Source organism: Glycine soja, chromosome 6 (assembly GCF_004193775.1).
Source record: "Glycine soja cultivar W05 chromosome 6, ASM419377v2, whole genome shotgun sequence".
Lineage (NCBI taxonomy): Eukaryota > Viridiplantae > Streptophyta > Magnoliopsida > Fabales > Fabaceae > Glycine > Glycine soja.
In genome coordinates this window covers 218,695-232,700 of record NC_041007.1, presented here as the reverse complement: position 1 = coordinate 232,700, position 14,006 = coordinate 218,695, and the positions used below count along the sequence as shown (strand labels likewise).

The window sequence follows — 14,006 nt, the reverse complement described above, 5'->3', positions numbered from 1 at the left end:
CAGGCATGCCTATAAAAATTAAACTCATGGGTAGCCATCCGACCCACCCTCATTTTCACGGAAAAAACTTGCTTTGACCTAGGTGGGGGTTGGATTCTTTCTAACTTGGGAAGTAGGGTCAGGATTGGATTTGGGTATGTCACTTTCCGTTCCATTCTGTTACATATATTTTTATAATTTTAATAATATAGTTATATAATTATATTATTGTATAAATTATATGTAATTATTAATTATATAATTAGTTTCATATTTTATTGTTTATAATTATTAATATATAAAGTAATTATTTTAATAGTTAAATAAATAATTATAATTGTGTTACTAATTATAATAAAATTAAAAATTATACATTTAGTTATAAATATATTCAATTCTTAAATATGTTTACATTATTTATTTTTATTAAATTATATAATGATTGAATTAAAATATAATTAAGTTTTTAATCAAAGTATAAGCAGAATTTTTTTAAAATGTGAGATGGATTTTCTGCGGGTTTTTTCAAATCCAATAAAATTCGGTGGAAATGGGTTGAGTTTCATTTTTTCACTTTCGTCTTTTATAAACCTAAACTTGTCCCGCCTTTTGTGGGGACGGGAATGAAGATAGGTAAACTTGTTTCATTGTTATTTGTGTGACCGGACAAACAATATTGTTATGTTATAAGTTTTGAAAATTTATTTCTGATATTCCTTGAAATGTTGTTTTTTTATTTATTATGTTTTTCCATACTTTTAAATATTTTCTATTGTGTTTTTTTTTCCTACTATATTCTATGGTGCTTTTAACATCTCTAAATAAGTTTTTTTTTTAATATTTAGGTTAAAAAATTTTGAAAAATCCGAAAAGTATCATTTATTATTGATATAAGAATAAGAATATTCATTAAAAAAGTGCATGTCAAGCCCAAACTAAACGTTAGGTAACCAAGCGTGAAAGCTAATATATTTGAATCGAATTTAAACTCTTTTAATTGTTTTGAGTTTTTTTAAGGTGATTAGATGTAATTGTTGATGAGTAAATCAAGAAAACAATATTCAACAATTTTATAAAATGTTATATGTGCATGAATTTTATTATCATCTTAATATTGATGATTCTTTTATCATGATTATTATTACCTTTAATCCTTTTTTATAAGAAACAAATAATAGTGTATTTTAAACTATAACTTGTTTCTTATAAAAAAAAAGACCGAAAGTACTACTACTCTTTAACTTGACTTTTACAATTTAAAGAAATTGAATTTGACAATTATCATATTAAATGCATTATATTATTTTATTTAATGCTTATATTATTTTTTTTGTTTTGATTTGACTATAATATTAATTGGGATAAAATACACTTTTGGTCTCTTATATTTTGGTATTTTGGTATTTTAAGTTGAAAAAAATAATGTTAATTCCTTAAGTTATTTTTGTTAGGTCAAATCAATTATTTTGTAAGTTAACTTGGTCAACTTGGTGATATAATAACTTATAAGAGTTCTCGCATCAAATAAGCATTTGTCATATTAGCCAAAATTAACATAATTAATAGAAAAAATTAATTTGGTCTAACAAAGATACTTTGAGGCATGAAAGTAGAATTTTTTAAATCTAGCAAACTAAATTGAAAAAAGAAATGAAGAATACAAGTGTATTTTAACTTTTATTTTTTATTTTTTATTTTTTGAGGTTAACCTCTTATTCCTTGTTTTGGCTCATTAAACATAACACAATAAGTTTTTGTTGCCATGTTTTTATTTATTTAGCAAATAAAATAGATCAGAAATGATTTTTTGCCACAACAAAGGGTGTTGCATAAATACGTACAAATGTTTCTAATAAATTTATCTCCTTTAAAATGAATAAGTAAAGTAATCTCATTTGATAAAAACAAAAAAAAAATTAATATTTCAGTAAGTTTATAATTTGTTATACATATACATGTAATATTGATTGTTTATTTTTTTAACAACAACAAATGTTTAAGCGGAGTAAGATATATTCTTACTTGTTAGTATTTTTTTTCATTAGCCCTTGCAATAACCAATTGATAAGGAATGTTAGAATGGGTCAAGCCTGAGATACCAATATGATTGGTCTAATGCGAAGCAAAAATATCATTTACTCAAGTTGATTCGTATGAGTCATACGAATTAAGCTCATCCGTATGACTCATACGGATCAACATGATATGTATAACTCATACTGATAAAATTCATCCGTACAAATCATACAGATCAACCAACGGATTTGCATATTTTTTGACGCAAGATAATTTTAGAATTAACAAAAAATGTTGAATACACAAGCAATAAAGTTGATATACCTAATAACACTCATCTAATGCATGACTAAGTTGTAAAAATTTAAGTCCAAGCATACTATAAAAGTTTATAGTAATTAAGAAATTATATTAATTTGTTATATGAAAGTTAATTTATTTTGATAATTTTGTATTTTTATGTTTAAAAAAGCGAGTGGCCTAAGAAGTATGAACTAGCCCATTATTTTGCCAAAATTTAAACTTGTTAGTTAATTGGATTGTGAGACGGACTATCAATTGGGTTGGTAGTAGTACTTAAGCAAAGAAAAATGATATTTTTGGAAATTTAAACACATTTTTGTATGCATTTATCCAACTTAATTCATAGGGTATGCATTAGTGATATTTTTCTGGGCGGAGGCGAGTTGTGTTGTCTTGAAAACCCTCTCCCGCCAACACACTTCTTCTTCTTCTTCTTCTTTTTTGTGTTTTGTGAATACTGAGATGAGTGCTGTGAACATCACCAACGTCACCGTCCTGGACAACCCTGCTTCCTTTCTGACCCCCTTTCAGTTCGAGATTTCCTACGAGTGTCTCACCGCTCTCAAAGATGGTAACTCCTTCCTTCTCTTCTTTTTTATTTTAGGGTTTCCATTCTCTACTCTCTCTTTCTCGCTAACTATTTTGATTTTAGGACTAGTTTCTTCCCTGTGCCTTCACTATTTGTTCTAGATACCAAGCTATATGACATATAGGCTTTTTCTTTTCAACCCCTGTCAGATCTTTTTACTCTATACTGTATCCCCCTTTCATTTCTTCTTCTATTTATACATAAGTAAAAGGGAGGACGCCAAACCCCCAATTTACCCGAAAACATGTATTTTCTCAACCATATCACGGATTGCATACTATAGTTTTTCTTTGTACTGAATGGGGGGATTTCTTTGCTCAACTATTAAAGCATTGCTTGTTGATCATACATTCTCATAACTTAGTGTTCACCTTTTTCTGTAAACATTTTTTTGTCCCCATTGTAAACAGTTCTGAAATATTCAATTTCATTTTTCTGCTGACTGATTTTCAGGGAACAAGCTTAATTGAAATTCTCATGTCGAATTTGGGTCTAAAAGCCTATTTTCCCACCTTCTTCAGTTTTCACTAATATTTTACTCACGCATCATCTTATTTCTGTGGTCTACTTTACCATGTTTGGTTGTAACAATGTATGTTGTCTTGTGGGTGCAGATTTGGAATGGAAGCTCATTTATGTTGGATCTGCTGAGGATGAGACCTATGATCAATTATTAGAGAGTGTCCTTGTTGGTCCTGTCAACGTTGGAAACTATCGTTTTGTTTTACAGGCAAGCTTTATGAATACTAATCTTTTGAGTTCTGTGTTGCACCATGCAATCATTCATACACTCAAACCTTTAATACACTGTTTGGATTGCAGGCAGATCCACCAGATCCATCCAAGATTCGTGAAGAAGATATAATTGGTGTCACTGTGCTTCTGTTGACCTGCTCCTATCTGGGTCAGGAATTTATTCGTGTTGGCTATTATGTGAACAATGATTATGATGATGAGCAGCTGAGAGAGGAACCTCCACCAAAGGTTTTAATCGATAGGGTTCAAAGGAACATTTTGTCTGATAAACCAAGGGTCACAAAGTTCCCCATCAATTTCCACCCTGAGAACAATGAAAATGAAGAGCAACAACCCCCTCCATCTGAGCACCCATCGGAAACTGGAGAAGATCCACTTGCTGTAGTTGATCGTGATCCTCCAGATGAGAAGGATTCTTAACATTTTGTAGGTATGCAGACCTTTCAATTCCTAAATATCCAACATCTAATTCGCTGTATGGATTATGATATCATTTTTGTGAATCTCTGTTCGATGATGTGAATGAGATTTATGAGCTCTTTTAGAAGTAGTGGCCTCAGAGTGCTAGGTTCAAAATGATTGTAACGTATGAAAACCAGTTTGCTTTGAATGAAGCTTTGCAATGAAAACCCAATTTTATGGATTATTACTCATTTTCACAAATCATAGTCTTTATGATGTGTAAAGAAGTTTTTCACTGTAAGCTAGCTTTAGGTCATTTTTAGTTTTTCTTCTATTCAGTTGATCTAAGAATTTTTGTTTAATAATATAATGTCTAGGGCTGGCAATAGGCTCAGGGTGAACCTTGGCACAGTGGTAAGGTTTTTGCCTCTGGTATTATAAAAGTCACATGTTGAAATCTTTAAAATTGACTCTTCCTTTGCAAGTCACATGTTGAAATTTTAATTTCTAATCCGATGACTCGTCCCAACATGATTGTGATCAGTTGGGTCATTTGACCCAACTTGGCCCTATCATTTTCATTGGTTTAGATTTAAAATCCTCTCAAAGTTGATCCATGTTCACCCTAAAGTATACATGAACAAAATGAGTTGTAAATTTTGGCTAGTTTATTAAGTAGAATTTGAATTTTCACATGCTTGACTTAGTTTAGTGTATGCTAGAGTTTAGTGTATGCTAGTGCATCTCAAATGGTCCCTAAAGTTCATCACTAATAGGTATTACCTAGGATGGTCACTTGAACTTTTGCTAAACATCTAAGTTGTTAATGAGTGTTGCATAATAGTAGGAGCCAAAAACAAAATTTCAACCTTGTAGGGATAAAAACCAAAGATAATTTCTTATAAGGATTAAAATTAAACCTCACTAATTTTACAGGGATTAAAAACATATTCAAGCCTTTTATATAATATCAAGTTCTATTCATGGTATACTGTGCCATGAGTGTCTGTCATTCCAAAACATTAAACAATTATATTGGTTTAGGATGTTAAAATCTTATTATGCCAAAAAATGTATGATAAATTTAAAAGTTTTGTGATGTCCTGCACCAAGTATGATTGTGGGTTTGGCATGACCATATTGAGAAAGACGATCCTTCTAAATTACCAGATTTTTTTTTTTTTTCATTTTCAATGCACAAAATAAATGGAACATAACATTAGGAAAGTCACCTGTCCGTCTCTCCAATATGTAATAGACATTCAATGTTATTGTTGTTAGACTTTCTTAAGTACTCAGCCTCAATCTCAAGACTAAACATGGTAATATACAAAATAAATGAAGTGGTTGTAAAATTTGAAATTACTCTTTAGTTATATTTCTATATACAACGTTACATGATTTTTTTAAATATTCAAAAGCAGTGACAAATTTGAGGCAAGGAGGCACGGATGCTCAGAACAAATGGTTTTATATGAAAAAGTATGTTTTATTTTAATATAGTAGAATGAAAACTTATCTTGGTCAATTTTCATTTAATATATGTGATTTCTCTTTGTTTAAACATTTCTATTTTGTTATTTATTTATTTATCTCAAATGTTTTAAATTTAACGTCAACTTATATGGTTGTTAACGTTTAATTATTTATGATTATAAATTTTAAATATCATATCAAATTAATAATTATTTTACACAGTTTATTTTTTAAATTTTTTTGACTTAATTATTAATTTAGTTATTTAAAATGGTCAATCAGGTTTTTTTTTTTTATAAAAAAAAGTCCAATTAATGTTAACACCATTAACAAAGAAATGCCGACAGTTTGATTGATGCATAATGGCGATTATAGAGTTACAATATTAAAAAAATGATGATTACGAGGATCAGCGGGTCAGGGTTTTGGGCTTGAGTAGTGTGGGAGGTGAGACAAGTGCACTTAGGGATCAAACACAGTGTTTCAGTGTCCTCCAACATCGCACTTTCTAGCATCCCCTTTTCGACCTTGTTGTTGTCAGTTTGTGGCTTTGTGCTACGACAAGAGCAAGAGAAGGAAACAAATTTGTGGCAGTTTCATAAATTTATCCAAAAAAATAATAATGGTAGCACTTTATATAACCACCATTATGCATAAATCAAAGTCGCCAGTATTTGTTTGTTAGCGTTAATTGGACGAAAAAGGTTTAATGGGAGATTTTTTTTTTTTGAAAAAGGACTTTATTGAAGTTTTCAAAAGCAGAGAACTAATTGAAAATTTTAAATAAAAAAACCAAAATTAATAAGTAAGCCTAATTTATCTTAAATTAAAAATTTTATTTCTTTAATTTATTCTTATATAATGATATTAAGGTTCTCATTTATCGTTAAAACATGTGGTTTCATTATTTAATTATAACAAGAATAAATAATGTAAGTAATTAATATATGTCGTTATGTATAATAGATGTGTTTACTTTTATAATAATTAAATTGAAAATTATTTCATGTTGGTTAATACTATAAAAACTTGTAAACTAACACTAAAACAGTAGTGCATGTCTATTAAACTTTTATAATAATTTAATTTTAATTTTACATAAATTTAAATATATTTATATGATACACCAAAAAATTGTTAATCAATATAATTATGTATATTAAAACTTTATTGTCTTCAACTCCTTTTTTTTTTCATATTTGCGAGATCTGTCCTTTGTCAAGAGAGGATAGAGTTAGTTAATTAAAGTGTGAAATTGTTGAATCTATATTCCAAAATTTGTATTATATGATATGAATCTAAAAATGAAATACATACGATAAATTTACTCCTATATTTTAAATTAAAATATATAACTTGAAGAGAAAGAATCTATTTTTACGATTAAAGATTCTTAATATTTTATAATCTCGTTTTCACTTGAGGTGCCTAAGACAAACTCAAAAATAATAATAAAGACATGTCTGTATAAAAATATTTGATCCTCGATTACTCCATTAATAACAATGTAGAGTTGGCGTGGTGATAAGAAAAAGGTGGAGGGGGACCTAGTGAGCAACGTAACGAGGTAGGCGTTGCGTGGATATTATGAAATTAAGAGGCATATATAGCCAAATATGAAGCAACCTCCTTCTTCACAATCCTACTCTTTCATTCCCGTTTACTATTCTTAGTCCATACTCCTAAATTACTCCCTTTCTACTTCATTATGAATCTCTAATTCAACCTCCTAAATTACTATTCAGCAACTCTTCTTTGAAGGAATGCACCGTCGATGCTATTCAACACGAGGAAGAGATTACCGGAAGAAAATATTAGATGAAATTTGTGACAACTTTGAAATTCACTAAATAAATAAAAAAGTACCTTTTTTACTCCAAATTTACTGCTATTAGATTTAAAGCCATAGATAGTTTTATATTTCCCCCCTCAAAAGTTCTAGACTTCTAGAACGTGAATCATTAACAATATGAATCAAAACATTATCACTGCAACAAAACAAAATCACAAAAAGTGACCGTCAGACACTAATCAACTTGTAGAATCGTACAAGTTTACGAGTCCAGAGACCTTTACCGAGACAAATCGCTTGCAGAATCCTTTCTATGCTGGCTCATCTAAAACAGAGAACTTAGGCCACGATCTGTCTATTCTTTCTTCATGGTTTTTTTCTCCAAATTGCAAGTCATTCTTGTTGCCTAACACCATTCTCGAAGACCCATTCTCTTGGCATTTTTTGTTGAAGGACAAAAACCCATTGGCCATTGTTGAAGATGCATACAATTCTCTACACGTTGCACTCAAATTAAAGACTACAATATGAACACGAAACAATCATTGTTGTTGACCACTAATTCCATTGAAGTTTGTCGATCTTTCTTATTTTAATGTCTTTTACAATGGGCTAAATAACAATTTTTGCTTGGATCCTAAATATGTAATTTGATGACAATTTAATCCTTAAAAAAATTAAAAATTAATTTAGTCCTTAAATGTTTAAAAAGTATAATAATTATGTTTTATTATTAAACTTTTATGAAATTATTTTAGCATTAAACTATAATATTTAAGACCAATATGATATTATTTTATATTAAAAGATTAATTTATCATTAAGTTATACTTGTAATTATAGCACTTTCATTTTCAGCATTATGTTCAACATTAGCTTTTGTATCTCTTCCACCATTAGCATTTGGTGTTTCCTACACGAATAGAAAAAAAATCATATTATAACTATTATTCATACAATTAAACTCATATATTACCTGTTGTTGGTAAAATTTGATTCTAGTAATTAACAAACATCAACAAATGTATTGACCGTAATAGTTTGAGTCTCGGTCACATTGTTAACAATAGGTGGAGTAGCTTACATTAAAACAAATTAACGACGATAAATAAATGATTCTTGAAAGGAGAATTTTGAAAATTTTAGAGGCCAAATGTAATGAAATTATTTTTGAATGACTAAAACCAATGAGTCAATATTTTGAAGATAAAAAGCATATTTAAGTTAACCCTAATAAAAATGATAACGAAAATGATGCAAGGAAACCTAGCGCTAATATACATCCAGAAAGAAAGAAATATAGATGCAATATGTAATATAATGTGATAAATGAAATAGATACAACCATCATATAAGAGATGTAGAGTATGTGTGCCGTAGGCTGCAGGAGATATAGATGAATACGTGTTTTTGTAAAAAAAAAAAAAAAAAAGGTATTTGATTAAGCTAATGGGAATATTACAGAGTTGGCGTGGAAAGAATGAAAAGGTGGACCTAGTGAGTAACGAAGTAGTTGCATGGATAGTATCGCATTCTTGGGTAGTCCGAGTACAAATTGTGAGGCATATGGTATATGGTTGAGGTATAGAAGCAATGGTGAGTGGTGAGCACAATCTGGCAATGCAACTGTCAAGCCCAAGAATGAAGCAACCAACTGTTTCCGATCAGAGCCTATCCAAGACTCGCATCTCACCTTCCCGCCACAACATCCGTTCCAACAAGTCTGGGAGAAGTAGGAGGAAAAACACTAACCCTAGTACTAGTACTTCCTTCCCTTCCTTCAACCTTCGCCCATATGATCACATCAATGACCACCAGAGTTCTAATAGTCCATATTACAAGGGTCTCACTGACCAATCCCTTGCTATCCCTGAGCCTCAGCTTCATACCCCTACCACTACCACTGATCACCTTCTTTCTAGTCCATATTATAAAGGTCTTCTTGCTCTTAAAATTAGTTCTTGGACCCCTGACGACCATCCTATTCCTTTTCCTCCCAACAACTCCTTTTCATACCTCCCTAGTCCTTACTATAGAGGTCTTCTCACCGATTACAGTGCCCTTCTATCATCAATTGATCCTCCTCCTTTCAGTATCAAAACTACCCCACCAGGAGTACCCACTTTGAAGGACTTGATTCTCGATGCAGCTCATCATCACGTTGACTTTCTTACCGAAGAAAGTGAAGTTGGGAATTATTCATTAGAAGAAATTGATGTGGAGGTGATGGATGAAGAGAAGCCTTTGAGAGAGATTAGTGTGTTAGAAGACAAAGCATCAGAGAAAATGATTTTGGAGGAGATGGTGATTGTAGAGAAGCCATTGAGGGAGAGTGTCTTGGTGGAAAAGGAAATGATTATTGTAGAGAAGCCATTGAGGGAGAGTGTCTTGGTGGAAAAGGAAATGATTATTGAAGAGAAACCATTGAGGGAGAGAGTATCAGAAACAGAAAGAAGCGACCATGTAGAGGAGAAGAAGGCCTTAAGCTTGTCTGTTTCAGAATCACAATGCGAAGAGGGTGGAAATGTCTACCAGTATACTTGGGCAACCAAATACCAGCCCATGTCCTTAGATGACTTCATCTGCAACAAAGACAACGCCCTTCAGCTCAAAGCAAAGGTGAGATATGTTCGCTTTTATTTATCAGTGTCTATTAAGAAAAGAGCAACTTCGCAACATCTTTTGGGATAATTGCACAGGTGAAAGAGGGTTGTGGCTGCAGTCATTTTATATTTGAAGGACCACCAAGTGTTGGAAAGAGATCCATGATACGGGCTATGCTTCGAGAGGTATTTGGCGCCGACAAGGTGCAGGTAAATGATTTTAGATATATTTGTAACCTGTGTGTGTGTGTGTTTACAATAGAAAAACTACAATGATAGTTTTACTTTGCTACTGAATGACAGGTCATAGAAGAATGTAGAAACTTCAATATGAAGGTAATACGTATTTACCATCAGTCATCATTTATATGCTCTCTTTTTTATCACTTTCTTCAACAAAATGATACACTAATTGTTCCTATGGACCAGAAAATTGAAAGAAGAAAAAAATCAAACTGTTCCTTAAAAACAATTTACAACCGAATAGTCCCAAATATCTATGTCACTATTCCCGCTAAGGCAGTTGGAGGCCACCATAGTAATATTACGTTTGTTGATTAACAAGAAAAATAAATTGATTGCCTGGTTAAATTTATTTCCATGCATAGGGTGAAATGGTGAATAATCTCCAAGTGCGAGTGAAGAAATCACTCCACCATGTTGAGGTGAATCTGTCAGAGACAAAGGGATATGAAAAGCATGTAATTGTTGATTTATTCAAGGAAACATATGGCCAGCTCATAAATAACTCGGAGCCTTGTTGCCCAGAGAACTGCAAAGGTACCTACACTCTTAAGAGTTTTAATTAATTAGCCGCTAGTAATGCAAAATAAAGGTGTCGTTGTTTCTTGATCAAGTAACTTAATACTAACACGTTTGAGTACCTACTGTATTTGTTGGAAAGCAATAATTTTGTATGAGGCGGAGAAACTATCCATAGAATCCTTGTTGTATATTAAGTGGTTACTAGAGAAGTACAAAGGCTGTAATAAGGTATTCTTTTGTTGCTCTGATGAATCAAAGCTCCAACCTGTCAAGCCACTTTGCATCACTGTCCGCCTTTCATCACCATCAACCCAAGAGGTTACAATTTCCAACTTCTTTTTTCCGTTTCAGTTCATTTTATTTCCTTTCAAAACTAATAGTACAATTTAATACTATTTTATCCTCCCATTAATTTAATCCCTCGGTTGATCAAATAAGATACATAAATTATTATACATTCTCTCTTTCTGATTCCTAGAAATAAAAAAATTCTTTTATGTATTGAAAAATATAACGCATTAACTGCTTCAGTCCGTTACATAACTTGAAAAGAGATTTTCGGAATTGCTTGAGTGAAAAAAACACTTATAAGCAAGATTGGCATATCTGTGACTTTTGGTTTTGGAATGCCATCCCGTTGGCAAAATTGTGTAATTATAATCCCAAATTGAGTTGCAGTAGAAGGATAGCTAGATTGAAAATCTAATCATCTGGTACATTTTTGTATCGTGTTATTAAATCCTTGCATATAATATGCAATTAATTAGAGGGAAGAAAGAAAATATACATGTATGTATTTTTTTTTGGTAGAACCAAACATATGTATAACCTAATGGACAGGCGATAGAAATTACAATAATTAAAACTAGTATGAGAGGGTGTAGTTTTCTTCCCTTTTCATATCCATTATTAGTTTTTATAAAGGTTAGAGATTGACATCACGGTGGATGTTTCTCCTTTTATACTAAGTTTGATGTTCTTCTAAATTATGAGTAAAAACTTTAGAAATGGATTTTATACAACTTAGATGTAACAAAAATCATAGATTCTTCACTAATGTTTTGAGAAGACACCAAATTAACCATTAAAGTTACGTTATTTGATAAGGCTTTGATTTTTTTTTTTTCATGCTTTTGAGTCAGCAGCTTGTTCAGATTTTGGAAAATATTGGAAAAGAGGAAGGAATAAAATTATCACGCAACTTAGTGGAGAAGATAATCTTGAGGTCCAAAAACAATCTACGCCAAGCCATTCGATCGTTGGAGGCCACTTGCCGAAATAAGTAAGTCGATAATGTTTTTTTTTTCTATTGTCATATAGAAAATTGTTTTAGTCAATTTCATTATTTGATCAATTTTGGAGTGAAATGTATAAGAGAGAGAAAAACAACTTAAGAAAGAAACAGATAAATAGCAGTCTTGGAAATTTTAAAAAAGAAATATCTTGAGGGAGATTAAGCTCAGGCACTTGCATGGCATTACTTTCTCAAATGATTAATTGTTTTGCATGCAGGGATGCTGTCAAAGACGACGATTTAATTCTAACTGGGTGGGAGGAAGATATTTTTAATATTGCCAAAAAAGTAGCCGAAGAGCAAAGTCCACGACAGTAAGGAATTGAGCTTTAGAATTCATTTGAAAACAAATCTTATTATTTTCTGATGAACTTACTTTACAACCATTATTCCTTTCTTATAGGTTGTACGTCATTCGTAGAAAACTTCAAAGTCTTATGATTCATGATGTTCCTCCCGACTTTATTTACAAGGTAAGACATGATGGTGTATTTCAGAAGAAAAAAAATATTTTGTTAACGTGAAAATGAGATAAGTAAATTTGGACTATATATGCAGTCATTGGTACCAGAGTTAACGAATCTAGTTGATGAATCGCTACGGGCAGGGGTTGCCAAACTCGACAAGGAGTTCATTGTAAAAACTCAAACTGTTTTTTTTTTTTTTTGTAATTTAATTTATTTTGTGTTTGGTGGATATTTTTGTCCCCTAAATTTTGTAAAGCTAAAGGGGATCATGAAACTATATTTTATTCCTTTTCAGAGACCTAGTGACATCAAATTTCAAACTATGAAGCAGTTCGGTCATGCTCAAAACAAACAAGCGGAATCGGATGAGAAGAACTATGATTCAACCAATCAGAATAGGTTAACTTACTTAAAAGTCGAAGGTAAAAATACTTTCTAATTTTGTGTCCTTTAGTATTTACTATGTTTAATTCATGGCAATTTGTTTTGCAAATAACACCAGAGGCGTAACTCAGTTTAATAGTTTCAAACTACTTTTTTACGCTAGGCGTGGGTCGTTAAAAGTTTCTTCTATAGATAATAAATATAATATTAAATGATATCAAATAATTCCTATTAAGTATAGATTGCACTATTTGGTTTGGTTCCACGTAATACACACATGGTGGTTTTTAATCGTTATTATTTGTATGCAGAAACTGTTAGAATTCGTAACTTAGTGACTTCAAGCTCAATTGAATGAAAAAGGCCTACGTAATACATTTTTTGAAAAAAAATACGAGGACTTAATTAATTTTTTAAATAAACAAATGAACCATTTTAATAATTAAGCTTTCTTTCTAGTAAGAATCGTCTCCGTCCCTTGATTGAGAGGAGAATGGATCCTCTTCATTTCTTGTATTACTAAACTTTTGAGAAAATAAATATCACTATTAAAAAAATATGTATCCTCGCCATTTCATTTATTTTTTCAAAAGCTGAAAGAAATGGAGAGAATTTCTATCCGATTGAAAGTACCAATCCTTCTTTGGTAGAGACCACAATATTCCGTCTATAACCTATTTTATTCCGTCTCTAATTATGGCAGAAGCTTTATTTACAGCTCTGTTTGAGCCCAAATACATATTCTGTATTGTTTCGGCCGAAATTTTTGTTTCAGTTTTATTTTTTATTTTTGTTGTTTCATAATATGATATTGGACCATCCATCAATCCCATTACATGTTTCATGACACAATTTTATTTTTTTATTTTTCTTACAGAGTTTATAGCGAAATTCATGAGTTGGTACAAGAATTCGTCTGAAAAAGGCAATAAACAGTAGCACGTGCAATACAATGTTGGACCATAAATAATTGGTTGTTCGTGAGCTGAGCTCAATCACACTATCTGTTATGTATCTTAAATATCAAGCCACTTAATTAATCTGTGAATAAAACTCAAAGATATTTTGTGTTAAGAACACCCGTCAATAATTAAATACATTATGTATTGGCGTGTGTGTTTAATTAATATACTGTGTGCCATCCTCGTACTCAGGTCGGAAGAAATATCAAATTAATATA

At 31.2% G+C, this 14,006-nt stretch overlaps 2 protein-coding genes across 3 annotated transcripts; both read left to right on the top strand.

Annotated features, from left to right (window-relative positions):
- The first annotated feature begins 2,597 nt into the window (after positions 1–2,597).
- On the top strand, positions 2,598–4,576 carry LOC114414407 (histone chaperone ASF1B-like). Of its 2 annotated transcripts, XM_028378664.1 has the most exons (4): positions 2,598–2,869; positions 3,502–3,617; positions 3,710–4,073; positions 4,423–4,576. In XM_028378664.1, exons 1-3 carry the CDS (start codon positions 2,761–2,763, stop codon positions 4,061–4,063), a joined length of 579 nt encoding a protein of 192 aa, XP_028234465.1. In that variant the 5' UTR covers positions 2,598–2,760; the 3' UTR covers positions 4,064–4,073; positions 4,423–4,576. The 2 variants fall into 2 exon arrangements, with proteins under 2 accessions (XP_028234465.1, XP_028234464.1); XM_028378663.1 differs by lacking the exon at positions 4,423–4,576 and having other exon boundaries at positions 2,600–2,869; positions 3,710–4,302.
- On the top strand, positions 4,439–14,006 carry LOC114414406. The gene is made up of 13 exons (XM_028378662.1): positions 4,439–4,459; positions 8,778–9,932; positions 10,013–10,126; positions 10,220–10,252; positions 10,525–10,696; positions 10,821–10,999; positions 11,827–11,963; positions 12,194–12,289; positions 12,379–12,448; positions 12,534–12,611; positions 12,738–12,864; positions 13,704–13,793; positions 13,864–14,006. The coding sequence occupies exons 2-12, from the start codon at positions 8,907–8,909 to the stop codon at positions 13,763–13,765; spliced, it is 2,094 nt and encodes a 697-aa protein (XP_028234463.1). The 5' UTR covers positions 4,439–4,459; positions 8,778–8,906; the 3' UTR covers positions 13,766–13,793; positions 13,864–14,006.

Excerpts from the sequence above, each read along its gene's own strand:
- LOC114414407 (XM_028378664.1), top strand. The coding sequence starts at position 2,761 with ATGAGTGCTGTGAACATCACCAACGTCACCGTCCTGGACAACCCTGCT. Across the intron at positions 2,870-3,501 it reads TCTCACCGCTCTCAAAGATG|ATTTGGAATGGAAGCTCATT; the intron begins GTAACTCCTTCC and ends TTGTGGGTGCAG. Across the intron at positions 3,618-3,709 it reads ACTATCGTTTTGTTTTACAG|GCAGATCCACCAGATCCATC; the intron begins GCAAGCTTTATG and ends TTTGGATTGCAG.
- LOC114414406 (XM_028378662.1), top strand. The coding sequence starts at position 8,907 with ATGGTGAGTGGTGAGCACAATCTGGCAATGCAACTGTCAAGCCCAAGA. Across the intron at positions 10,253-10,524 it reads GTAGAAACTTCAATATGAAG|GGTGAAATGGTGAATAATCT; the intron begins GTAATACGTATT and ends TTCCATGCATAG. Across the intron at positions 11,964-12,193 it reads GAGGCCACTTGCCGAAATAA|GGATGCTGTCAAAGACGACG; the intron begins GTAAGTCGATAA and ends TTTTGCATGCAG.